Consider the following 26,834-nt stretch of genomic DNA (forward strand, 5'->3'; position numbering starts at 1 on the left):
AGGTAGCTTAAAAGGGAAAAAGCACCTTCAGGAAGCTTGATTACGGCTCTGTGACCATCAGGCTGGGAGGGGGGCGGGCGGTTTAGAGAGAGCTAGTCAGGTATGTGCAGCATCACAGCAGGTACCCTGCGGGAGCTGGCAGCCTACGATATTCTGAAATTGCCATGCCAAGTGAAACATCGGATTCAGCCCTTTGAAAGTGCAACACACGAACGCAAATAACGAATCAAAGTTCAGATACTGTGCATCTGCTGCTTTATTTGTATTCTTTTGGCATGACGGGCTTGTTACATTTTAAAGTTCTTCCATGTGATCACTGAGGGCTAGAAACTTAGGCCATGATGCATAGAGGTATTTTGGGCACAGCCAAAGTGCTCAAGCATGTCCAGCAGGATTTTGGCCTTTGTTTTTCTTGAACAGAGCACCTACACTCCCTGTCCCCAAATGACTATCTGCTTTCCAAAGCTAACCTGGGGCCCTCCACATATTTTGGACTACAACTCCCATCAGACCCAGCCAGCATAGCCAATAGCAAAGGATTGTGGGAGTTGTAGTCTGGAGGGCACCAGATCGGAGGAAGGCAGCCCTAAGCAGAATACAAGCACAGGCCCCATTTATGTAGCTGCTGCCGCTTGGCTTCATCTCATGCCACCAGTCACGTGAGAAGCCACGAAATGTGCCACTGTGCTGGCCATTGCAGCATATGCTATGGGGAGGGGCGGTTTTGCTACCCTAACGACACCCCACATATGTCAGAAATCATCAAGGTGTCACGACCTAAGAGCTGGAGTGGCAGAAGCAGCAACCACGCCACCCTGATCAAAGCTGCAAGCAGGGTCTTATTCTATACAAGAGGCCACGCTCTGTAGGCTAGAGAGCCAACCAATGATCTAGAGCAATCCTAATGTGCTGGGCTCCAACTCCCAGCGTTCCTGATCTGATGGGAACTGGAATCCAAAACATTCTTGAGGGGGTCAGGTTGGGGAAGGCTTACCTGGGGGCTCAGCCTCCAACACACCGACGTTTCCCGCCTGGCACACAGCGCACACTCTCCAAGACAAGGGACCCTCCCCACCACACACATTATTTCCCCAGGACTAGCTGACCCCCTGGTAAAAAGGTCTTTTGCTCAGCCCCGGACAGATCGACCCTGTCTGCACCTCAGGGAGTTGTGGGAATAAGCAGCTAAAAGCGCGAGAGCAGAGAGGTGCCTGATGCAGACCTCTGCCGTCCACACGGGGGACGAAGGTGTGAGAGAGCCCCCCATCTACACCCCAGCTGGTGCAGGAATGAGTTGGGGTGTGGGCGTGCGCATGGAGTCGATGTTGCTGGTCCTTCAGAGACTTCATCCCCTTTCAAAAGTTAGTTGCTGACCAGAGCACCACGCCATGGTGCGGTTATGTCCAGGTGGAGATTTCAGTCTCGCCGAGCAGTACAGGTATTAGCAAGTTTCATTAAAATAAATACAATTCAGCACTTTCATCCAAGGCAGGTCTATAGTGAGTCCAGGTTTGGGTGGAGGTTCATATTTTATTAACCAAGTGGGCGTTTGAGTCTCTCTCAAGACCACAAACTCCCACACTGTTAACAGTCAGCTGAACCATTCCCCCAAAGCAGGGTGCTGGATATCGTCTTGTTTGTATATTTAAAAAAAAGTTGCAAAGAGAAGTTGCGTTTACAAATGCCGTGAAACACGCCCAGGACAAGAAGAGAAAACCAGAGGCGCTTAATGAACGACGGTCATGAGAGACGAGACTGCAGTGAGATCAGTTTTTGAAGGATAAAGGACTTTTAAATTCCCGTCCATGTCCACAACCCGAACCTGTTCCAACATTAGAGGGGAGTTCTGGGAAACGCTTTCAGGGCTTGAATTGGCGTGCTGGACAATGTCATTCGATTCACGATCGGAAGCCAATTCCCCATCCTTATTCTCGAAAGTGAACTTGTTCAGCTCCGCCATTTTCTGTGGTAAAAGGAATATATAGCGCAATGTATAAACAGGAGTTCCTTGGAAAAGCTGCCAGGGTTTTCCCCTGACCCAGGAAACAAGGCACTACTATTAACTGAGACTGCAGCAGCTGGGGTTGGCTGGAAGCAGCTGCTAAGATAGAAAGTGGAGAGATCTGAGAAGACACCTGCAAGGCAGATGTGCAATTTCAGACTTTGTTTGAAACACAAACTTTTGGGGGAAGTATTTGTTATCGCTGTGCTTTGGTTATGCTCGGGGCTTTGTGTATGCTGTGATTCTGCAGAAACAGAAAAGCCACAGAATGTGCAACTACACCAGCTTTTTTGGAAACTCCATTTTTTTCATTTGAAAAAGAAAAGTTTCTATCCCTCAAGGCTTTTGAAAGGACGTGGGCGATGCTTGGTGAAGTCTCCAAACACTGATGAATGAGTAAGATTCCCAAAGTTCCAGTACTGCGGAGAGCTCCAGTACTGCAGAGAGCTTTACGCACAGGTTTGAAATTGGTTTACAAATCCTGGCTTGTTGGGGAGCAATAAACCACTACTCATAGTTCACACATAATAGGAAGCCAAGGTTAATTGTGGTTCCTGGTTAGTTTCCTCACTTGCATGAAGTAGGAATGAGGGGACCGTGTGCATATCTTCTATCTTGGCTTATTTAAGCCAGGATTTTGGCTTAGAGTTACAAGCAAACGTGGCCATTGTAAAATATGATGAAAAACTGGAAAACCATGCAGACTGGCTTGATTAGCATACTTTATGCTACGGACATCAAATTAGGTGTCTCATTTATCAGCTGCAACATACCCTGTTAATTTATTTTTTAAAAGAAATGGGTGAAAAATATACTAATTGCAGAGAATAGGTTACCCCTCACCATCTGATGAATTTACTTGGTTCACCAATATATGATGTGGCTGCCAAAAAGGCAAATGCTATTTTGGGCTGCATTAATAGAAGCGTAGCTTCCAAATCCCGGGAAGTACTAGCTCCCCTCTACTCAGCACTGGTTAGGCCTCATCTGGAGTACTGTGTCCAGTTCTGAGCACCACCCTTTAAGAAGGATGCAGACAAATTGGAGAGGGTTTAGAGGAGGGCAACAAAGATGATCAGGGGACTGGAAACAAAGCCCTATGAGGAGAGACTGAAAGAATTGGGCATTTTTAGCCTTGAGAAGAGAAGACCGATGAGAGATAGGATAGCGCTCTTCAAGTCCTTGAAAGGTTGTCACAGAGAGGAAGGCCAGGACCTCTTCTCCATCATCCCAGAGTGCAGGACACGGAATAATGGGCTCAAGTTACGGGAAGCAGGATTCCGGCTGAACATCAGGAGAAACTTCCTAACTGTTAGAGCAATACAACAATGGAACCAATTACCTAGGGAGGCGGTGGGCTCTCCCACACTGGAGGCATTCAAGACGAGGCTGGACAGCCATCTGTCAGGGATGCTCCGACTTGGATTCCTGCATTGAGTAGGGGGTTGGACTCGATGGCCTTGTAGGCCCCTTCCAACCCTACTATTCTATGACTCTATACTGGGCTCACCATGGACTGTGTAACCCACAATGAACTGCGGTACAGGCCAGACTCGTGCGCCCACCATTATGAATATGCAACCCCCCATGGGGTTGCGGCATGTTGTCCGAGCGCGGCCACTGTGGGTACTTTGAAGGTTAAACTACCCTTGCCTAACCTTCAGTTTGTAGCAAGATTACGGCAGGAGCCCAGTTTTATGAAGGGCCCTTTTCAGCGGACACGATCATGGGTCTCCTTGCCCGTCTGAATTCGGGAGGACCTAGAGCATCTGCTTGCCAAGATTCCAGGTGGAAGCCCTGGCTTCTCCAGTTAAGAAGGGTCTCAGGTCACAGGGCTGGGGAAGACCTCCTGCAGCCCGAGACCTTGGAGAGCTACTGTTCTGTCAGAGTAGACCAGTCCTGGGCTTGGTGGACCCATGGGCTGACTCCATAGAAGGCCCTTCCATACAACCCATCAACACAACGACAAGAGAACGAACCAAGCTTCCAGGGACAGTATGGAAAAACCGATGTGTATAGTGGAAGATATTCCAACAGAGGCCCGATTTAAAAGCCATGGCAGCAAGACCAACACAGACATGTAGGCGTTTTGATGCAGCTAGCTGTCGAAATCGAGTTGCTGGATCCTATGCACGGAGCATTAGCACACCAGTGTGGCAGGTGCCCAGGCTCCACAAATCCCTGGCATGCGAGCAGTTTTGTGTGAAGAGGCTGGCAACCTGAATTAAACAGCATGCCTGCTGCACAGGTGAGTTTATTTCGCACACCTGGCTTCACTTTTAAATCGCGGCTTTTACAAGTGCCTGCCTGCCCTTAAGGAACTGTTAGGAGCCTGCAGTTAAAGAGAAGGCTGAGCGAGTCCTTACTAGAATGAGGGTGTCCATCACATCCTTGCAGGTCTGCAGGCTAGTGGCGCTTGTCACTTCCAGGAGGAGATCAGAGGTTGTTTTCCCAAGCTGAAAAAAAGGGGGACAGGTGCGAATAAGGGGAACTCCAACTTTGCCAAGTGGGACTGGAAGCGTAGTCCAGCTCCAGCTTCAAAACAGCAGTAAGAGCAGGATGTGCTTCAAGGAAATGCTTGGGCTCTCTAGGAGGCAGCAACCCCCCGACCCCAATCTCCCTCTTACGTAGAGTTTCATCAGTGGCCATTCCACTGGGGCGCAACGGCAGGGGCTGTTCCACTGGCTCTGCCGGGAAGAGCTGGCACTGGCTCTTTGCTTCCCTGAACTGTTTCCATTCCAGCTGCTCTTCATAATGACTAGGCGGCTTTAAGAACTGCTGCCAGAACTGGCTTGTTCACCTCTCCCCTCCCCACCCCCTTTACATTTTTTGTGTTGCGCCTGTCGGATTGTGAGCCTGTAGGTAGGACTTTGTTCTTCATCTTTGTACAGCGACTAGAAAACTTCAGGTGCTTTTATAAACGGACACAGATGACACTGCCGCACAGGTACCCATTTCACCTTAAGCTGGAATGAAGCCTGATGGCAGAACTACGTCTGGGAAACCAAGTCTCCACCGAACAGAGACAATGCGCCAGGGGGTGATTTGGAACCGAGAAGTGGCAGGCAGGAGGGGGTTGAGTGTTTAATCCTTCCTCCATCCACTGCTTTCCCCCCTGCAATGCCCTGCTACTGTCCTGCAAACACTCACCTGAAACCTCAACTGGGAGATTGAATGAATGGGAAATGCAACCCCCTTCCCCCTTTTTGCGGCAGGTTGCCCCCTCGGCCCACTGCTCTGCTCTGTTCTGTTCTGCAGAAATCCAGGTTCTAGCCTCAGAACAATCTACATTGCACATTTTAAATTGGTTGTAGACCAGGTTAACCACTATGGTGTTCTCTGAGATGACCTGGGAACTGTAGTGGGAAACGTTTTGCCAAAGTATCAGTATCATTTCATTTATTATGTTGCTATACTGCCCCATAGCCGAAGCTCTCTGGGCACTTCACAAAAATTAACGATTTTGAAGTATCAAAGGCTTCTGATAAGGCAAAGAAATTATTGAGGGGCACAATGCCCTGCACAGCCCTGCCCCAAAACTGCCAAAACCAGAATTATGCAAAGTAAGATATACAAATGCGCATGAATTGTGCAGATCACAGAACTGACATTTGCTTGATGCAGAATTCCCCCCCCCCCCCCGCAAATATGGGGAAAGCACAACCCTGATCACATTCCAGTCACAACATCCATACCTTTGTCTTGTCGCTATTTGTGATTGGTGGGAAAGAAATCACAGCACCTTCTGCGTCTATCAGGCATGGATAATTCTCTTTCCCATCCAGTAACTGGAGGTACCTGATAAAGATGAAATAAAGGCAGAAATTACTGTGGGGAGGGGGGTGGGGGGGAAGAGAGATGGCGGCATGGGAACTAATACATGAATGAGATGTAAGAATGGCTTCTGATCCAAGATATTCCAGGGACTTCTTTTTGCAATAAGACTGAGAAGCCAAAACCAAGACGCCAGCTTGCTTTAGCTGCTAGCAGCCATAAAGCACATCTGCATATTTGATGGAGGCACATGGCAACACTGAACATTTCGCTTTGAAAATTTGCATCTTCAAGCAGGAAAGCGTAGAAGCATTAGCCCTTGACACACGAGCAGGGATCAAGAGAGCTGCTTACAGCTTAATTCGATACATATCTACTCAAAAGTAAGTGCTACTGAGTTCAACGAGGCTTACTCCCAGGTACAGGATTGGAGCCTTGGGCTCATGGAAAGGGCAAGTGCGCCTGCCCCAGGCACCAGCTGGACAGGGGCAGAAAATGGGCCACGCTCGCTTCCATCGTCCTCAACGGTTATTCCATGACATAACGGTTATAGCGTCAGACTCAGGAGATGAGGGTTCGAATCCCAACTCAGCTATGAAGCTCGCTGTGTGGCTGTGGGCCAGATTCAGTCAACCAAGCCTACCTCAAAGGGCTGTTGTGAGGATAAGTTTATCGGGGTGGGGAGAGCCATGTGCACCATCCTGAGCTTCTTGGAAGAAGGGTGGGATTGAAATGTAGTAAATCAGAACACCTTCATGTTACTTTTAAATGGGGTGGTCATTACACCCAGCTTCTTTAGGCAGAGAACTAAGACAACCTGGGCTTTCTTCACTGGTTTGTCTGGGACCCACTGCCGTCTGATCCCTCTGCTCCTGGAACTGCCATGCTCAGTGGTTATGACCAGGGAGAATGACAATGATGTAGCATTATGTCAGGGTTACTGCCTAAATTTGCTTTTTCTCTTTCTCCAGTCCATCTCCATCCGTTTTTCCTTGTATGTCATGTCTATTAGACCTATATGCCATTATTTTAAATGCAAACCACCTCGAGTATTTTGGCAGGAAGGCACCATACAAATCCCATAAATTAATAGATGAAATGCCAGATTTGTTTGCTCAGAGGCTTAGTGAGGGCAGCAGGGCTGGAGTACCAGAAGAAAGCATTGGCTCAGATTCTCACCAGCCTTATGCCTCCAGGCTAACACAGCAGAGCCATTCAGTGATTGAATACTGCCAATAGGGGAGGAGAAAACTAGAAACACATGACTCTCTGAAGATTTTACCAATCACTCCTCCAAAGGGTCACCACAAAGATAACCTTGCGGGAGCCAGGGAAAGAGGAACTGTGATGAGCAGTTATGTGTTTCTCTCCCTAGACAGAAACATCCCAATGCTTTGATATGGTCCACTGTATACACTGACTCACTGGCTTCTTTATTTAAACCTTATAGGCCAGCTTTCAGGGCAAGCACTCTCCAAGTGATGTACAACAAAAGTTTGAGAAACAATATAATAAACCTACATAATAAATTACTAGAAATAGCAGCAAAATAAAACAGATACAAGCCAGCAACAGATCACTCAGAGGCTTGGGAAAACAGAAAAGTCTTTAGGGCCTTGCTTAACTGAAGTGAGATAGGCCAAAAGGAAGTTGAGGGAGTTTCAAATATGCGGGGCCACCAATGAAAAGGTCCTGCACCTGGTATAAGGCGCCCCGAATGTTCTGAAGATGCTTTCTTTCTCCTCTCCCTATGAACTACCCACTACACTGCGGACTCTGTAAGCTTCCCAAGAGTCATGCTCCACCCTAAGGTAAACACTAACTTGTGCAATCCAGAGATATTCTGCCTTTTCTTCTGTTTTCGCTGCTCCTCGGCTTCTGACTGCAGCTGTCGGAGGAGGTCCTTTGCTTTAACTTCCTTCCGGCCCAAGGGAGTGATCTACAGCATGAGCAAAAGGCATTGTGGAACCTGTTAACAATCATTCACCTCAGGACCAGTTTCTAGAACAGCCCCCACACAGCACACATGGGTGACAGTGACCATCTGCGGCAATTCCTTTGTGGGGCGTCATTCCAATCTCGGTGAATTAAGATTGCAGTTTTCTCAAGCTCCTTTGCTTACAGCAGAGTTAACCACAGCGTCGGTCCAACTGAACTTAAAAACGCAAAATCCCACCATAATTTTGTGATAGGCTGCTTGGAAAATCTTGTATTTTATGCTGATTTAGGAGCTAGTTCTCAAGACACTGACTCTTGTTGGAACAGCCATATTTTTCAGGTGGAAATCAAATACCCCAATTCAAATAGGAGATACTGGCTTATCTCAGATATCACACCAAATCAGTTTGTGCTAACCATAGCTTAGAACCCAAACTAGCCAAAGAGTGAACGTTGTGCCAGCTCTCTGTTTGACGGGCTGCTGGCTGTTTGTCACGGCACATCCTACCTTCAAGTCATCAGGAGGACGAGCATCGTAAAGAAGAGGACCTTTCACCAGTCGCAAGTCATGTGTGGCTATCGTGGCCGCTGTTCGTTTCTCACAGATGTCCTCATGGAGTCTGGTCTAAATCAAGTCATTTAAAAAAAAAAGCTGCGCCAAAGACTCATTAACTCTGTTTCCCAAGGTTCTTCACACTCAGTCATAAAACAAAAGAGCTGGAGGGGGCCTTAGAGGCAATCTAGTCCAACCATCTGCTCAATGCCGGAACTCCAGAGTGAAAGCATCTCCAACAGATGGCTGGCCAACCTCTGCCTGAAGACCTCCGGCGAAGGAGAGCCCGCCACTGACCAAGGTAATTTGTTACGCTATCGAACTGCTCTTACTGCCACGAGTAAGAGGCAACCCCCCTGTAACTTCAGCCCATTAGAACTAGCCCTACCCTCTCAGGCAGCAGAGAACAAACCTTTGCGCTCTTTTGTCCAGCAGCAGTTCGTATCAGCAACCCAGTCTGATATACGACTGACTGCAGACAAGAATTTTGTTCCTCCCTAGCTCAATCATGCCCATAACCAAACAGAACCATCTTTGCAGCTTTACCTGAGCAGCAAGGAACCTCTTCAAAGCATTGCCTGGGTTGAAATTCATGCCTTTCACGACGCAACATACAATATATGGGCGGACATCTTTGACACCGGGGCTGGCTTTTATGACCAACGGAACTGGATTCTCAGAGATGTGGAGGACTTTCACCAGCAGCCTCTGGGTCTCGTCCACCTCCTCCTCTGCATCACTGCCTGCTTTTCTCCTGTTCTTCTCTCTCTTTTTCTTCCTCTGCTCCTCTCTCTCAGCGCTGTCCTGTTTGCCTTTCCCTTTGCCACCCCCTCGGCCCCCAACGCGCAAGTACTCCAGGATGGATTTCGTCTGGCAGCTGTTCACCATCTTTTCAAGTCGCTTGTCTTTGAGGGCATTTCCTTTCAAGTTGACGTCCTTCAGTTTTGGACAATCTGCCAACTCCACGGGGATTTCGGTTAGTTTGTTATTAGAGACATCCAAGCTCTAAGGGGGGAAAAAAAATCAACTGAACTTCCGATTTCAGACATTGGTTTATCTATGCCAGGTCCATCTGCTCCGAGTGGAAGCAGCTCTCCAAGGTTTCAGGTGGAGAGGGGTCTTGCCTAGCTCTGCTTCCTGAGATCTGTTCAACAGGAGAGAGCAGGGACTGAACCCGAGTCCACCTGCACACAAAGCATAATTGCCCAGAGAGCTTTGGCTATTAGGCAAGATAGAAATGTAATAGATGCAATGAAATGTGCTGACTTCTACAGCCTCAAGAAATAATGAGAAAAAACATTAGAAAGAGCCTTGAAAAGACTTTGCTGTCCAGTAAGACTGCCAAATACAGGCCTATTGCTTCTTGAACATTGAGGCAATCTCATTTCTAGTATTTCTCATAGGAAGCTAGGCAGCTGCCTTATACTGAGTTAGACCACTGGTCCATCTAGCCCAGTGCTGCCGACACTGACTGGCAGCAGCTCTCCAGGGTTTCAGGCAGGAATTTTCCAGCCCTATCTGGAGATGCTGTGGGGCTTTTGCATGCAAACCAGGGGCTCTGTCCACCTGGCATCACCACCAGACCGCAACACTGCTGTGAAGCTAAAACAGGAGAAGTGAAACAAAATGCGTCGCCCTGAGCTGCTTGGAAAAAGAGCAGGACAGGCACGTAAGGATACATGAGGCGGCACCACGCTTTTGCTCTGTCTCAGCGCCGCGTCTGCCACGCGGCAGGGGGCAGGGCAACGCGAGGGCCGCATCCCGTGTCAGCGGCGCTGCCGGGGGCCGCACCCCCGCGGCGGGCGGGGCCGACGCCACCGCCCATCTGAGCGGGAAGCTCTTCCTGCCAGACCGTCGGGGGCTGCGCACCCGCCCGGCGGGTAGCCCACAACGGCGGGGCGCCTCACCTTGAGGCCGGCCAGGCGGGCGACGCCGGGGCCCAGCTCCTCCAGCTCGTTGCCGGCGGCCTCCAGGACGCCCAGCAGGGCCAGCGGGGGCGCCACGCGGCGGGCGCCGTCGGCGGGCGCGGGCAGCAGGCCGCCGGGCAGGGCGCGCAGGCGGTTGCCGCCCAGCAGCAGCTCCTGCAGGGCCGGCGCGGCGCGGGCCAGGCCGGGCCCCAGCGCGCGCAGGCGGTTGCGGCGCAGGTTGAGCAGGCGCAGCTCGGGCAGGGCGGCGGCGGCGGCCCCGGGCGGCGGCGGCTCGGCGCCGCCCAGCTCGGCCGGCAGCTCCTCCAGCGCGTTGCCGGAGAGGTCGAGCGTGCGCAGCGTGGCCGGCAGGAGGCGGCCGGCGCGCGCCAGCCCGGCCGGGCCCAGCGCGCAGCCCGGCAGCGCCAGCGTCTGCAGCGCCGCGAGGCGGCCCAGCGCCGGGCCGGGCTCCCGCAGCGCCGCGCAGCCGCCGCCGCGCACCTCCAGCGAGCGCAGCGCCGCGCCCAGCGCGCCCAGCGCCGGCGGCAGGCGGCCCCCCGCGGCCCGCACGCGCCGCTCCAGCGCCGCGCCGCCCGCCAGGCTCAGCTCGCGCCGCGCGCCGCCCGCCAGCGCCTGCTCCAGCTCCGGCCACGCCTCGGCCTCGGCCTCGCCCTCCGCCGGCTCCATGGCTGCCGTGGCTGCCATGGCTGCCGCCGCGCCGCGCCCGCCGCTTCCGCTTCCGGCGCCGGGGAGCTTCCGCTTCCGGCCGGCGGCCGCGGCGCCCCTCCGCAGGCCCTCAGGGCCGGGGAGGCCGCGCCTGCTTTGGGCGGGGGAACAGGCGGGGACGCTCTAGGCGCGGCCTCCCGATGTCTATGGCGCCCCGGGACTAGGCCGCCCCGCCCGCCGGAAGTGCGGCTGGCATAGCCAATCCAGCTCCAGGGCCCTTGCGCCGGCTTCCTCCCCCCCCCCGCCGTCCTTGTCGCTCTTCCCAGGGCCGGAAGGGCAGCTGCCAATCACGGCGAGCCCGCCCGCCCGCCCCTTCCTCTTCTTCTACAAGCCATAGAGCTAAGAAGTGAGAGGAAGGCCGCGCGAGGCTCTCACGAGCGGCGCTGGAAGGCCATAGATGTATACTAGCGGAGGTGACCCTGGAGCAGCGGAATGCAACCCCCTTCGGGTCGGGGCCCTGGACCAAGCCGGCGGGGCGGATGACGTCAAGGGGCGGGGCCTCGCCCCAAGCCCCTCCCCTCCCGTGACGCCATCCGCCCCGCCCACTCCTTTCGAATGAGCCGCCCGCCGTGCAGAGAGGGGCGTGGAGGAGCGGAGGCATCCCCGGCTGAGCCTTGACGTCAGCCGGGGATTCCCCTTCGCGCTGCAGCTGGTGGGGGTGGGGGGAGGCCAGGTGCTATGAACCGCGTGCATTAACCCCCCCCAGCGATGTACAAAGCAGCACCGCAGATGAGTGTGTGAGTCCTGCGCCCCATTCATTTCAATGGGCCTACTCTCAAGTAGGACTAGCGTTGGCTAGAAGCTGCTCGATATGCCTAGCATATTGTGCGCGTGCACGCAGCCTTAATTTCCGCGGTAGTCCCCCCCCCCCCCCGCGCTTCAACCCAGCCCCTTCCCCATCTCCGTTGTCAGGGCAGCTTGGAACGGTCAAATCTGCTGCTGTTGGCTTAAATAGAAAAGTGGGTTCTTGGTGCTGTTTTTGATAATGTAGGTTTTTTACGCAATTGCTAGATTTTAAGGGCTTGAGAAACCTTCGCCTCAGACAGCGTTTAATTTCTGTAAACCACCCAGAGTGCTCCAGCTATTGGGCGGTATAGAAATGTAATAAATAAATAACATATAGTTTTTTTCGGGTTTTTTTAGCTTGAAAAGGGGCCCTAGCAGGCTGAACAGCAGGAGTAAATTAAAAACAAAACAAAACCGAAAGTTGCTTATTCTTGGTTGCCTATTTGTTCACTCCCAGAACCGTGCGGCTTGGAAGACATGGCACAGTTGATTCAGCAATAAAAGGGAGCTAGGGGTGTCTTCGCCGGCAAATCCCCCCCCCCCGCCTGTATTTGGAGAATGTCTTGTATACCTTTTAAAACAAAATCCTGTACCTATAGTTTTCAACCCCTTCATGGATCACTGCCTTGTTGTGGCGAAGGGGCTTGCGTAACTCAGTGAAGCCATAAGCTATGCCGTGCAGGGCCACCCAAGACGGACAGGTCATGGCAGAGAATTCTGACAAAATGTGGTCCACTGGAGAAGGAAATGGCAACCCACTCCAGTATTCTTGCCAAGAAAACCCCATGGAACGTATCACAAGGCTAAAAGAGATGACGCCGGAAGATGAGCCCCTCAGGTCGGAAGGTGTCCAATATGCTACTGGGGAAGAGCAGAGGGTATTTCCAAGTAGCGCCAGAAAGAGTGAAGCGGCTGGGCCAAACCCGAAAGGACACTCAGCTGTGGATGTGTCTGGCGGTGAAAAGAAAATCCGATGCTGTAAAGAACAATATTGTTTAGGAACCTGGAATGTAAGATCAATGAATCAAGGTAAGCTGGAGGTGGTCAAACATGAGATGGCAAGATTGAACATCGACATCTTGGGAATCAGCGAACTAAAATGGACAGGCATGGGCGAATTTAATTCAGGTGACCATCATATCTACTATTGTGGGCAAGAATCCCTTAGAAGAAACGGAGTAGCACTCATAGTCAACAAAACGGTGGGAAAAGCAGTACTGGGGTACAATCTTAAAAATGATAGAATGATCTCAGTACGAATCCAAGGCAAACCATTCAACATCACAGTAATTCAAGTCTATGCCCCAACCACTGAGGCCGAAGAAGCTGAGGTTGATCGGTTCTATGAAGACCTACAACACCTTCTAGAACTAACACCAAAAAAAGATGTCCTCTTCATCATAGGGGATTGGAATGCTAAAGTAGGAAGTCAAGAAATCACCGGGATAACAGGCAGGCATGGCCTTGATGTACAAAATGAAGCAGGACAAAAGCTAATAGAGTTTTGCCAAGAGAACATGCTGATCATAGCAAACACTCTTTTCCAACAGCACAAGAGGCGACTCTACACATGGACGTCACCAGATGGTCAATATCGAAATCAGATTGATTATGTCCTTTGCAGCCAAAGATGGAGAAGCTCCATACAGTCAGTAAAAACAAGACCTGGAGCTGACTGTGGCTCAGATCATGAGCTTCTTCTTGCAAAATTTCAGCTTAAATTGAAGAACATAGGGAAAACCACTAAACCTTTCAGGTATGACCTAAATCATATCCCTGATGAATATACAGTGGAGGTGAGGAATAGATTTCAGGGATTAGACCTGATAGAGTGCCTGAGGAACTATGGACGGAGGTCCGTAACATTGTTCAGGAGGCAGCAACGAAATCCGTCCCAAAGAAAAAGAAATGCAAGAAAGCCAAGTGGCTGTCTGATGAGGCTTTACAAGTAGCTCACGAAAGAAGGGAAGCGAAAAGCAAAGGAGAAAGGGGAAGATATACCCAACTGAATGCAGAGTTCCAGAGAATAGCAAGGAGAGACAAGAAGGCCTTCTTAAATGAACAATGCAAAGAAATCGAGGAAAACAACAGAATGGGAAAGACTAGAGATCTCTTCAAGAAAATTGGAGATCTCAAGGGAACGTTTTGTGCAAAGACGGGCATGATAAAGGACAAAGAAGGCAGGGACCTAACAGAAGCAGATGAGATTAAGAAGAGGTGGCAAGAATACACAGAAGAACTATACAGGAAAGATCTGAATGTCCCTGATAGCCATGATAGTGCAGTCACTGAACTTGAGCCGGACATCCTCGAGAGTGAAGTCAAGTGGGCCTTAGGAAGCATTAGTAACAACAAAGCTAGCGGAGATGACAGTATTCCAGCTGAGCTATTTAAAATCCTAAAAGATGATGCTGTTAAAGTGCTGCATTCAATATGCCAACAAATCTGGAACACTCAACAGTGGCCACAAGACTGGAAAAGGTCAGTTTACATTCCAATTCCAAAGAAGGGCAATGCCAAAGAGTGTTCAAACTACCGCACAATTGCGCTCATTTCACATGCCAGCAAGGTGATGCTCAAAATCCTACAAGCTAGGCTTCAGCAGTATGCGAACCGAGAACTACCGGAAGTACAAGCTGGGTTTCGAAGAGGCAGAGGAACTAGAGATCAAATCGCCAACATTCGCTGCATCATGGAGAAAGCAAGAGAATTCCAGAAAAACGTCTATTTCTGCTTCATTGACTACGCTAAAGCCTTTGATTGTGTGGATCACAACAAACTGTGGCAAATTCTGAAAGTGATGGGAGTACCAGACCACCTGACCTGTCTCCTGAGAAACCTGTATGAGGGTCAAGAAGCAACAGTAAGAACCAGACATGGAACAACCGAGTGGTTCAAAATTGGGAAAGGAGTACGACAAGGCTGCATATTGTCACCCTGCTTATTTAACTTATATGCAGAGTACATCATGAGAAATGCCGGGTTGGATGAATCAGAGGTCGGAATTAAGATTGCCGGGAGAATTATCAACAACCTCCGATATGCAGACGATACCACCCTAATGGCAGAAAGCGAAGAGGATCTCAAGAGCCTCTTGTTGAGGGTGAAAGAGGAGAGTGCAAAAGCTGGTTTGAAACTCAACATTAAAAAAACGAAGATCATGGCATCTGGCCCCATCACTTCCTGGCATATAGAAGGGGAAGAAATGGAAGCAGTGACAGATTTTATTTTCTTGGGCTCCAAGATCACCGCAGACGGTGACTGTAGCCATGAAATTAAAAGACGCTTGCTCCTTGGGAGGAAAGCTATGGCCAACCTAGACAGCATAGTAAGAAGCAGAGACATCACCTTGCCGACAAAGGTCCGTCTAATCAAAGCTATGGTTTTCCCAGTAGTAATGTATGGCTGTGAGAGCTGGACTATAAGGAAGGCTGAGCGCCGAAGAATTGATGCTTTCGAACTGTGGTGCTGGAGAAGACTCTTACGAGTCCCCTGGACTGCAAGGAGGTCAAATCAGTCCATCCTAAAGGAAATCAACCCTGAGTGCTCATTGGAAGGCCAGATACTGAAGCTGAAGCTCCAATATTTTGGCCACCTAATGCGAAGAGAAAACTCCCTGGAAAAGACCCTGATGCTGGGAAAGACTGAAGGCAAAAGGAGAAGGGGACGGCAGAGGATGAGATGGCTAGATAGCATCATGGATGCAATGAATATGAACTTGAGCACGCTCCAGGAGAGAGCGCAGGACAGGAGGGCCTGGCGTGCTATGGTCCATGGGGTCACGAAGAGTCGGACACGACTGAACGACTGAACAACAACAATAGTTTTCAAAAGTATTAATTTAGAAGCAGAGTACCAAAAGCAACATGTCAGTATAGATCTGGTCCAAGAGGTCTGTGGGCTCCAAAGACCTGTCTGATGAACACTAGTGTCTAAATTGGCTCTTTTGCATTCTGGCTTCAGTTGAAAGTACTGGTGATGACCTGCAGGGACTAAATAGCCTGGACCTGCATATAAAAGAGACCCAAAGTCCCATAGAAAACAGGCTTACAGCAGGCCAGATGGCTTGTCCATCTGACCCAATATTATCTGACTGGCAGTGGCAGTGAAGGATGTCAGGCAGGTCTTTCACATACTCTGCCTGCCTATCTGATCTTTTTAACGGGAGGTGCTAGGGCCTGAAGCTGGCGCCTTCTGCATCAAGAGCAGGTCTGTGATGGCTTTAAGATCAACTGGGAAAGCTACACCAAGCCTACCCTCTACTCACAAATCAGACCCACAAAGGTAAGCTGAAAGGAGTTCTTAGCTATCCCTTCTGTGGAATTCCCTTCCTCTGGAGTCGCGGAGCTGAATTGGTGTGTTTTCCAGAAACAGTCTAAAGGTGCAATCCTGTGCCTGTTTAGACAGAAAAAAAAGTCCTCCAACTCCCAGCATTCCCCAGCCAGCACTGGGAGTTGTAGGACCCTTTTCTGTCTAAACAGGCATAGGATCAGACCTTAAGGCATTTTTAAAAGTTGAAATGGGCTTCGGAGTTAAAGAGATGGTAACCAGCCCCAAATGATTCCAAGGGTGGACTAGAAATCAATGACACATGCACATAGATAAGACACATTTGTCAAAAAGGCTCAGCAATGCTCCTTGTTGAAATATAGACCTTTATTATCAGAGCAGTACAAATGTGTGCATAACTTGATCTACGGTAACAAAAGAGAAGTTCGCAAAACTCTGGAATCAGGCCTGCTATCCAGCAATTTGCTCATTCCTATGATACTGTCAAAACCCTGCAACTGCCAAGGTGGAACTGCGCAAGCGACATCCCATTTCCCTTCGACATCTCAACCGGTGACAGGTTGGTGTTGGCTCTTTGGGGCAAGGCTCTAGCTGGAGATTGGCTCGTGGGGATTCGGAAATAGCCCTGGACTAGTGTCCTCATGGTAGGGAATCCAAAGTGGAGAAACCTGGTCGCACGCCCCAGAGGGATTCCCTTCCGCCAACTTATTTCCTTCCCTAGAGGTAGGCCAGTAATTCCTCACCAAAGTCACTAAGACCCCGCGACTGCACAATCAGGTCTATACAGAGGCATGGGGGGCGGGGGCAATTTTCAGAAGTAAAAATATTGGGGGCATTTAACCCTTTCCACACCTTACCTTTCCCCACCCTTCCTCAGGCTGTTTTGCCCCAGACTGCAAATGTCTGTCTGGGTTCAAAACAGCCCAGGGGAAAGGGTTTCTGGCTGCCTGTGGCAAGTTGGGGGTTTAAGCGTCTCCCTGCCACTGACTGTCCTGAAAATGCCCCCCTCTCGCCCAAGCCTTCCTGTTATTCAGCAAACAAGATTGGGAACTTGTGCTTGCTGCTGTAATGCCTTCTTCTGCCCTAAGAAAGCCAAAAAGAACAATCCAGAAGCTCAGCATTCTGACTGCAGCCCCCTGGCCCCCTACCCCATGTTTCCATCTGCCCCTCACAACTGCAACTCATGTATGGCAACTGTTCACTTGGACACGGTCATACTTTCAGCACAGGCCCCAGTCTCGTATCAGTGGGCTACGAGTAGTTTCTGAGAGATTCAGGGGCAAGGCCTGTCTAAAGAGAGCTTAACATAAGAACATCAAAAGAGCCCTGCTGGCTCAGGCCAAGGGTCCATCTGGTCCAGCATTCTGTTCACACAGTGGCCAACAGCTGTTGGCCAGGAGCCCGCAAGCAGGACAGGAGTGCGACTCCTAGTTTCTTGGGAGGAATACTGGTGAGGGGGGTGGGGAAGGGGAAGAAGCAGAGCTGGAAGGTACAGGAGAGAGGCAGGTGAGCCTCCTGGCATCGCTGCTTTCCTAAGCAACTCACTCTATGGAAGAAGCTGCTGTCGCTCAGTGTGGGTGGGGGAAGAATGGAGGGCGCATCTCCCCCGACGCCTCTCTGTGCCCCACTCTTACTTTCTACTGAATGAAAACTGGCTTGTGATAGGATCAAGACAGCCTGCTTGAATGGATGGCAATGCCTGTGTGTGTGCACGCGCGCATGCACATAGGCATGCCTATTTATTTTGTGCCAGAAAGTGGGCCTATGGAGTTGGAGGTACAGCACTACAACCATTTTAACATTGGCTCCTTAGGCTCCCCAAACAGAATCCCATTCCCCCAGCTGCACCCTCTGCTTGGCTGGGTCGGTGGCTCCTAGCAAACAGGGCCAGGAAAGGAATGAGAAGGCCACTGTTAATACCAGGGGTGACACGAGAACCCTGGCAGATAACGGGCCCATCTAGTCCAACATCCTGTTTCCAGCAGGATGCTTCTGGGAAATGTGACAAGCAGGGCCTGAAGGTGGTGGCTACCCCACTGCTGGACAGTCACCAGCATCCGGCTAGCAGATGTTAACGGATCTGTCCTCCAAGAATTTGTCTAATCCTTTTCTTTAGAAAAGCCATCTAGATCAGGCTTCTTCAGTCTGGTGCTCTCCAGATGTGCTGGACTACAGCCCCCAGCTGGCTGGGGGATTCTGGGAGTTGCAGTCCAACACATCTGGAGAGCACCAGACTGGAGAAGCCTGATCTAACTTGTGGCAGGGAATTCCCAAGGAAATTATTATGCCACAGCTGTTCTTGTGTTAGGACCAGAAAATTCTTTCCTCTGAAGGGTTAAGCAGGCTTTATGATATCTGGGGATATTTTCTTAGCACTGTAGTTTGAACTGTAGGTTCCGATTTTAAAATGGCATTGCCATCCACCCAAAGCTCATTAATGAGAGCGGCTGGGAGGGAAAATGACAACCATGAAAGGGGATGAAAGACGAATACAGACCCAAATGTCCCCCACAGGAGCAGTGAGAATGAAGGCAAACCATGCGTGGCTCTTCAAAGCAACTTTAATTAATGCTGGATAAGAACCGTTAGTTTTGCCCAGCTGGGCTGTTCTAGCTCTCATCTGTGGAGGAGTGAAAGGAAAACCTGCACAACACCTTTACGGCTGCAACGCTATGCACACTGGCTTGGAAGTAAGCTCATTAGAGGGGCCTACATCCAGGTAAGCCCTGGGTGCTAAAAACAGTGCCCGCCCCCATCATTGCTTTTGCTGCTACTCTAGGGAAGGCAACACTTGTTCTCTGCTTTACTAGACTTCCTCCCAGCTGCTGCTGTGGCAGCTTTACTAGACCATCTCTTTGGCCATGGTGTTGTTGCCTCTGGGAGGAAGAAGTTACACCTGAGATGAAGTTGTTAAGAGCGTGTCAGTTTCAATCCCCCTCCATTTTTTTTTTGGCCTTACTCTAGGCAGGCCTTGGGACAGAGGCAAAGGCAGGAAATCCTTGTCAATTTCAGACTTTCCCCATCAAACTCAACCTGTACGCAGTGAGGCTGCACATGGGCCTATTTTAATTTTAAAACACTGAAGCAACAAGCTTCCCTGCTCCTTCCTTCACCTCAGCAACCCACCTGCAGTTTCAAGGCCAAAAATGAGGTTAAATTGACAAGCGATCACAGTACTACATTGTCATGCCCTTCTGCATGCTAAAGAATTCTGTGCAATCCAAAAGCTTGCAGATATCACTTCAACCACTATACATCTCACCAGAAGGTGCAAAACAGGTTTTTATAAAGCTTCCCATTTAGTGCCTCATTTTAAACATTGGGGGTTGGGAGGATGGGATGGAAACCAAACCTTTTATCCTGTGGCTGTTCAGGATTTCCGGTTACCTCATCTAAGGGTTTTCAAACTTGGCACTGTCAAAGACTTCTTCCTGCATCGACTTGTGTGTTGCTGAGAATTCTGGGGCAAATTTTAGGGCAGCCTTATGGGACATATAACTGGCTGGGGGATTCTGGGAGTTGTAGTCCAACACATCCAGAGGGCACCAGGTTGGGGAAGGCTGTTTTTATGGCATCTGCTCCATTTATATGGCACACTGGCCGGGCCTTTGGCCCGCATGAACAGGAGTAGAATGCATCCAATGTTCCCCCGTGTTTAGACGCTGCAGGAAAGATCAGTAATCCTGAGCAAATCTGACATTAAGATGAACAACACGGTTAAGTTCTTTTATAATGCAAAGCATAATGTGTAACCCACCGAGCTATGCTCTGAGGCTAAAGAGGCAAGGCAACATCCTAGAGAGGTTAGAAAATCCCCTTTGGGAAAATGACGTTTAAAAGCTACATTTTATTCAGGATTTGTCAGTGCTGCACTATCTGCTGATGCTTGTTTTGCGTGGGTTTGGGGATCTCCAGTTCAACACTCATTTACAGCTGCCTCCCTCACTTCCCTACAAAATGCATTGCGTCCGCATACGTTAACAGTCCTGTCTTTGCGACTGACTCATCTGCCTCTTCTCCTCGGGAGCAGAAACACAGGATCAGAGAAGTTGCATGGTTCCGCTTTCACTGGGTGGTGGCAGTTTGGACCCCAGGTGGGGGAATCAAATGTTTCAATGCAAAAATGCATTGTGTCCATGTACACAAAAAACTGAGTCTGGCCTTTCCCAAACTGGTGTCTTCCTGATGTGCTGGACAACAACACCCATCACTGCCAGTCAGCATCTGGTGGGGGAAAGCTAGGCGACCGCCCTTTCTTCCGACATCCTAGTTTTGTTAAGTGCAAATATTCAGAATACACTCCGCTCCACTAGCAAGGTGAAATGGTATAAGCAAGCCAAAGCTGTACCACGTGCCCACGCTGATGGTGTGTTCTAGTTTTTAGGCCAAATTTTTATTGGTCTTTAGAGATCTTTCACAGTAGCTGGACTAATGCAGGGTTGTGAGTGATTTTGAATCAGCACAACTACGCAGAAAACAAGCAATAGGAAATGGGGGAAGGTACCTTTGAATGGCACAAACTGGCCCACGAGACAGCCTTGCTGTGCAGACCGTGGCATTTTAATCTATGTTTCTGGCATTATCTAGTTATAAACAAGGAATAGGGATGGCCCTGCTATAAAGGCAAGGTGAGAGGGGCTACCACAGACAACAGATTCTGGGAGCCCTTATGGGCAGCAGCGTGGGAGACAAACAGATCGGACCTACAGGACACAATTCTCTGGGAAGATCTCCTGCAGAAACCAATGGACCTCCACAAGAGCAACGGGAGAACACAAATCAACCTCATGTGTACAAGACGCCTTGTGAATCCTCCAGCCTGTATCTACATCGCCCTTCCCTCTGCCTGGGGAAAGTCCTTGAGAATGCGCTTGAGTCTGCATAAACCCTTCACTGCAAATCCCACTGAAACCAGACAACCCGCATGAGGCGGTTGTGCCTGAGCGCAGGAAAAATGAACCGGAGGTCAGAGGGAGCAAAAAGGTACGGATGGACTTCCTCCTTGCCCTGCTTTCACCCTCCAAGGAGGAGTGCAAGCTACTTTCTGCCTTGAGAACCAGGGGGGACTGGCAAGGGGCGAGAGCAACCCTGCTGGCTTAAAACCCCTGGAACGTCGAATAGAGTTTTTGATGTACAACATCTCCATGCAAAAGCACCAGTGTGCACAATCCCTGGGACAGGGACATGTTCCTGGGACAATCCCTGGGGCAGAGAAAACCAATCAATCAGAACCAAAGGATCATAAATAGAGGAAGGCGATTGGCCGATAACCAGCAGCGTGTTGCTGGGGCAAGGAAAGGGGTGGGGTGGGGGGGTTGCCGCTGCCTGCAAGCAGACTCTCAGAGAAAGAGACTTTGAGCGTGGCCGGTTGCAGAGCCCAAGGAAAGAAGAGGTCCGTGTCATCGCTTTGCATACGTTCTGCCAGTGCTTTTATTCACGCCTCCACGTGGGGTGGGGATCTTGCTTCCGACGGAAGGGGAACGGAGCTTCACACCCGTCGGCCCAGATCGGTTGAGCGCTGTTGCGGAAGGCCTGCCTGCAAGCGGGGGACAAAAGAGATGGTGGAGTTTAGGCAGAGATGTGTGGGGCCCCTACCGTCAGGGACGGAATCCAGTCCATCTGGCATCCAACGGAGGGATCTAATGCCATTCAGGCCGGGCTGGGGCTGGGTGTGCCCCTCCCTGAGCACAGGTTGCCCAAGTGAACAAGAAAAGGACATTTCTAGAAGTCATGACAGAGGAAGAAAACCCACGAGCAAAGGCCCAGGAATGAGAGAGCAGCTGGAAAGGGTTCCCCCCGATCCAGAAGATGGGGTCTTGCTGTGCACCACTGTCCCTTCCCTTCCTGTGGCTTCCATTTCATGCTCCTGGCCAGCAAACCCCACCCGCTGCACTCTTTTAGGTACACCGAGTAGCGTTGTAATGGAACATGAGACGAGCCCGGCTGGCCAGACCAAAGGTTCTTTTAAATTCAGCATCCTGCCTCCCCCAGTGGGGATCCAGAGGCCTCTGGGAAGCCCACGAGCAGGACGCGAGGGCGGCTGGCTCTACAGCAATGGCAGTTCAAAGGCATTCTGACTCTGGACGTGGTCACCATGACTTGTAGCCACTGGTAGTCCTCTCTCCTCCTCCATGCCTTCGTCCAATCCCCCGTTAAAGCCATTTAGGGTGCCATCCTATGCATGTTTAGACAGCAAGAAGTCCAACATGCATAGGGTTGCACCCTTAAGCGGGTGGCCATCACATCTTACGGCAGCAAATCCCCTATGGTAGTTCTATCCCCAGGGCTATCTGACATCTACTGCCCTGCGGGAAGGGAGAAGGCGCGAGGGAGATGGGAGCAGGCAGCGGGAGCATCAGGGCCTGCTCTGCTTGGACTATCTGCCCCCTCAACACACCCACCTGGCACTGACATCAACTGCCCTGTGGGATGGAATACCAGGTGTCAGTTGCTGTTCCAGTGCAGCTGGCTGGGTTAAGGTGGTGTTATTTTTTAAGCATGGGATCTTTGCTGTACCTGTTGCATTTTATAAACGTTGTAAGCCACTTTGAGCACCCTAATCAAAAAGTTGGACATAAATCTTCTGAACAAATAAATATAAATCGAAGAATAGCCCTGCTGCATCAGACCAAAAGCGCAAGTCATTTTCGGGCACAAGGACTGCTCCTTGCAGACCCAGGTAGGACTGGGCTCTATACACTGCCGATATAGTTCAAGCCAGCCTTCCCCAACCCAGTGCCTTCCAGAGGTGTTGGACTACAATGTCCACCATCCCCAGCCAGCTGGCTGGGGATGGTGGGCACTGTAGTCCAACAGCTCTGAATGGTGCTGTGTTGGGGAAGGCTGGCTTGAACATCCATCCCCCGCTGAATCACGTATGGCAGTGCAAAAGAGACCGCCCTGAGAAAAATCCATTCGAAGCTGCCCTCCCTGCTGCCCAACGGTGGTTCAGAATGACCCGCGTCCCCAGATATGGGTCTGCAGCCGTGAAATGGACTTCAGCCCTCAGCGGCTTAATTTTGTTGCAAAAGCTATGGTTTTAAGTTCAGGTTGAGATAAGCCGGCTTGCACTTTGGAGAGATGTAGCAACAGACACCTGCACCCTGTGCAACTCTCAAGGGAGAACGCCACAGACACGCGCGAGGGAAGCTGTACCGGCCACTGACTGCGTCGGCATGCTCTTATTCAAGGTGTGCGCCCGCCTCAGGTTCATGCGGCAGCCATCTTTGCCCATCAGGTGCACCTTCCAGGCCTGCGAGGGAGGGAGGGGAGAAGTTAAAAAAGGGACCAGGTCTTTCACACAGACAATGGAGTGGAATGGGCTGGACAACTCCCCCTCTCCCCCCACCTCAGTGATGGCGTCATGTCACATGTTTTGCATTATTAAACATCGTGGTGGGGAGGAGCTGTGGGGTTTCAGCCCACCTCACAGGGTTGTTGAGAAGAAGGGGGCGGGGAGAACTATCTGTGTTCCTTGCAGGACGGGAAGGATAAGAATGGGATTTTAAAAGTTGTTGGCCAGCGCTTCGAAAGCCGTTGCCTGTCCACAGCCACTGCACTGGCTCATGCACTCTCTCTTGCTACCCTCAGCTGCCAACGCAACCCTAGGGGCTTGCAAGATGAGGTACCATTTTCCCTGCAGCTGCCCTCACAACAGCCCTGTAAGGTAGTCTGCCAGTCATCCTCTGCCCACCCAGGACTGGAAGATGGTCCTCCCTGGATGGTCAACAGGCTCCTCCTGGCAGTTCTGGCCAAGTCCCGTGAGCTGTGGTGAAGACGGGGCAGCGCATGAGAAGGGGGCAGCTTGGCTCTCTCGGAACGGCGTCATAGCCAAGCTGAGGGGACAAGCCCACTCTCACCTCCTCTCCAGGTGTGAAATTCTCATGGCACAACGGACAGTGATTGGCCACTTTCTCAGGCTTGGCAGCTGGAAGGAGGCGGGAGAGAAATCAGAGATGCATTACAAATAAAGACATAAGAACATCAGAAGAGCCGTGATGCTGGATCAGCCCAAGGGTCCACCTAGTCCAGCATTCTGTTCATGCAGTGGCCAACCCACTGTCGACTGGGAACCCACAAGCAGGGCATGAGTGCAATGGCACCCTCCCACCCATGCTCCCCAGCACACAAGGAACCACACCCACGTATCCAGCACAGGCTCCTCTACAAAGCAGTCTGCCTCTGCTTTGGCGTCCTCCTCAGTGGCGAAGGAAAAGAGGCAGATGTCCGAGTACCCCTTTCCCAACACCTTCCCACACAACGAACGACTGCAGAAGTTCCTTCTGTCCTCAGCCACACACAAGGGGTGGCGGTGCAATTTCTTTAACGAATGAGCCGGGAATGGGCTCCAGCAGGCTGAATGAATGACCTGCTTGGATGCAAGATTTCCCTGGGGTGGATCGTAGAATAGTAGGGTTGGAAGGGGCCTACAAGACCATCGAGTCCAACCTCCAGGGGTGCTCCCCCTGGGAGTTGCTGAGTGCTTAATCCAAGGGGGGGGCAAGACACTCCCTCATCCTTTTTGCACCCTCCCCTGTGCCCTGCCGAACCACTGAAATCTAGCAGTGCAGCAGCAACACCAGGAAAAAAAGGCTCCTTTTAAAAGCAAAAAGCAAATTTGGGTGGTGTGGTAGTGGCAAAAACAGGCAATTTTAAAGCAATGCAGCCCCCTTTCCCAGCTGCCACTGTAGCATTTTGCTTTTAAAAGAAGCTTTTTTCTTTGTACACCACCCAGAGAGCTTCAGCTATTGAGCGGTATAAAAATCTAATAAATAATAAGAATAATTTTTTAACCTCTTGCTGCAGCAAATTCAGCGGTGCAGGAGTGGCGGCATGGCTCCTGCTGAGTTGGGGCGGGGGGACAATGTGGGTCCCTGATCCCTGGAAGCTGGCCACTCCTGGCTTAATCAATAAAGCAAAAGCTGCTGAACCTCAGCATGGCAAGAGGAAGCGTGGCGGCTGGCTCTGTTTAATTCAGTGGTAAAGGAAAGGCACCCTGCACATGGTCACAGGTATTCTCCTCACCCCCACCTATCTTGGCCACTGTGTAACATTACAGACCGAATTTCTGAGACTGGAGGCCAGCTCTGGAAACATACTGTCGGGGCCACCCTCCGTGCCTCAGCTGAAGGAAACACTGATGCAAGATTCTGTTCTCTCTCTTTCCCTCTTACCTGCCTCCCCTTCTAAGTGCACATGTGAAGTATTGTAAGGACACACAATTTGGATTAGACCAAGTCATGTAATGTAAGTACAAGGTCAAGCCATGTCATGTAATTTCTCTCCTGCTTTGACACAGGGCTCCTTTCAGGCTCGCAGGCAAGAGACCGATCAATTCTACACCTGCTCCAGCACACCTCTGATGCACACCTCTGCTAGCTAAGGCCAAACCCCAGGGGAAGCCTCACAGCAGCAGCTTTTAGAGCAGCAGCAACGAGGTGCCCCACTGGGCCCTGCCAACCCAGTGCCCCAGTCCCAAACGCCGGCTGTTCCTTTGTGCTGCCACCTCCACGCCCCCTGGCGCCAGGCACTTACGGTTGCAGGCCTTCCCTTTGACGTGCCCGGGCAGCCCGTCCTTGGGCAGGGCTTCACAGCAGCGCGGACACCTGCCAAAGCTGTCCTTCTTGTCGCACTCGGTCAGCAAGTGCTCGGTCAGGCTGGCAATCTCGACAACCTGCGCCGGGAAGAGAAAGGGAGTTCTGGCTCCGAGATGAGGCCCGAGCAGAGACGGGGCTCAGCCCCTGCTCGGCATGCAGAAAGTCCCAGGCGCGATCTCTGGTATCTCCAGGTGGGGCTGGAAAGACGCCTGCCGGAAACCCTGGAGATCCGCTGCTGCCAGTCAGTGTCACCAAGACTGGCCTAGATGGACCAGTGGTCTGAGTCTGTATAAGGCCGCTGCCGATGTTCCTAAGGAACATCTCTTGTGGCAAAGTCCTCCTCCTCAGGACTGGGGGTTAAGGGTGCTGGCTGGTCAGTCCCTTCTCCCCCATCCTGACTGCCTCTCTGGCTTTGTCACCCCAGCAGGACACCACCCCGCTCACTATGCTGTAGTGCAGCCTTCCCAACCCGGGGCCCTCCAGATGTGTCAGACTGCAAGTCCCATCATTCCCAGCAAGCAGCTCAACACATCTCGAGGGTGCCAGGTTGGGGAAGGTTGCTGTAGCAAAAGCGGGAGGGGGAGAGAGTGAGACTGGGTGGGAGACTGGGTTCTATTGCCTGGAGACGGACAACAGCTGTTCAGAGCTCTGGGCATCCCTTCCCCATGATTAATGCACACATCTTTTGGCCCACTGTTGTCACTGGCCAAGCAGGTTTATTTTAATGCTTTTATTAAGTTTTCACTTTACACGGACAACAGTCAGAAACAACAGATCAAGATGGAGTCCCAGTTTCTACACTCTGAGATGAAAGGGACCTGGATTAATCTGTTGATTTGACCTATGCTCACAGGAAGGGAGGTCCACAAATGTTTGCTTTTACGGGTTAGGGTGCCTCTCCAAAAAGAATGCTGTCCAGGGGAGCCTATGCTGAGATGTGAAATAAAAGGCAACCATGTATTAAAAGAAATAAATTCTCCGTTATTAAACCACTGACTAGCCTGTTTTGAAACAGTACAAAAAGCTGCAGAACCCTACTTGCCAGAGGCAAGAGTGGGATGGGAGGAGCAACCTCTGGGTTTTGGCCTCGAGAGCCCTTCACAGATTGAGACAGAGTTATCCGAAGGACCACTGATCTCCACGCACGCTTGCCTGTATGCTAAGATCTTGCGCGGTTCTTCTTTGGGTGGCCCTGGCATCTGAGGCAGGAGTAGGTGCCTACAGGGGAAAGGACCTCCTAGCTGGTGGTGCCTCAACTGTGGAAT

At 51.1% G+C, this 26,834-nt stretch overlaps 2 protein-coding genes across 6 annotated transcripts in view; both read right to left on the minus strand.

The window, feature by feature from the left end:
- Positions 1-238: 238 nt before the first annotated feature.
- On the minus strand, positions 239-11,007 carry LRRC47 (leucine rich repeat containing 47). Of its 2 annotated transcripts, none has more exons than XM_084822247.1 (7): positions 10,175-11,007; positions 8,814-9,272; positions 8,223-8,339; positions 7,600-7,715; positions 5,698-5,800; positions 4,369-4,458; positions 239-1,963 (listed from the first exon to the last, which is right to left on the minus strand). In XM_084822247.1, the coding sequence occupies exons 1-7, from the start codon at positions 10,874-10,876 to the stop codon at positions 1,727-1,729; spliced, it is 1,824 nt and encodes a 607-aa protein (XP_084678373.1). In that variant the 5' UTR covers positions 10,877-11,007; the 3' UTR covers positions 239-1,726. The 2 variants fall into 2 exon arrangements, with proteins under 2 accessions (XP_084678373.1, XP_084678372.1); XM_084822246.1 differs by having other exon boundaries at positions 239-3,311; positions 10,175-10,950.
- Positions 11,008-16,332: 5,325 nt separating this feature from the next.
- CEP104 (centrosomal protein 104) overlaps positions 16,333-26,834 on the minus strand; it is a 48,124-nt gene continuing 37,622 nt past the window's right edge. For 3 of the 4 annotated variants that reach the window (XM_084822104.1, XM_084822105.1, XM_084822108.1), the window contains exons 19-22: positions 25,508-25,646; positions 23,833-23,900; positions 23,129-23,225; positions 16,333-21,509 (exon numbers count right to left, since the gene is read on the minus strand). In XM_084822104.1, the coding sequence (XP_084678230.1) occupies positions 21,373-21,509; positions 23,129-23,225; positions 23,833-23,900; positions 25,508-25,646 (441 nt within the window). In that variant the 3' untranslated portion in view covers positions 16,333-21,372. Of the gene's footprint in view, positions 21,510-23,128; positions 23,226-23,666; positions 23,901-25,507; positions 25,647-26,834 lie in introns of all 4 variants that reach the window. The other variant, XR_014786037.1, reaches the window with a different exon arrangement.

This window comes from Heloderma suspectum, chromosome 15, assembly GCF_057233095.1.
Source record: "Heloderma suspectum isolate Gila_16-S chromosome 15, 16-S_ref, whole genome shotgun sequence".
Lineage (NCBI taxonomy): Eukaryota > Metazoa > Chordata > Lepidosauria > Squamata > Helodermatidae > Heloderma > Heloderma suspectum.

What these genes read in the sequence shown, in the direction of transcription:
- LRRC47 (XM_084822247.1), bottom strand. Translation starts at nt 10,876, where the DNA reads ATGGCAGCCACGGCAGCCATGGAGCCGGCGGAGGGCGAGGCCGAGGCC. An exon ending in GTCCTCCTGATGACTTGAAG is followed by an intron (nt 7,716 to 8,222) that starts GTAGGATGTGCC and finishes CTCATGCTGTAG; the next exon opens with ATCACTCCCTTGGGCCGGAA. An exon ending in CAAATAGCGACAAGACAAAG is followed by an intron (nt 4,459 to 5,697) that starts GTATGGATGTTG and finishes CCTTTTTTTCAG; the next exon opens with CTTGGGAAAACAACCTCTGA.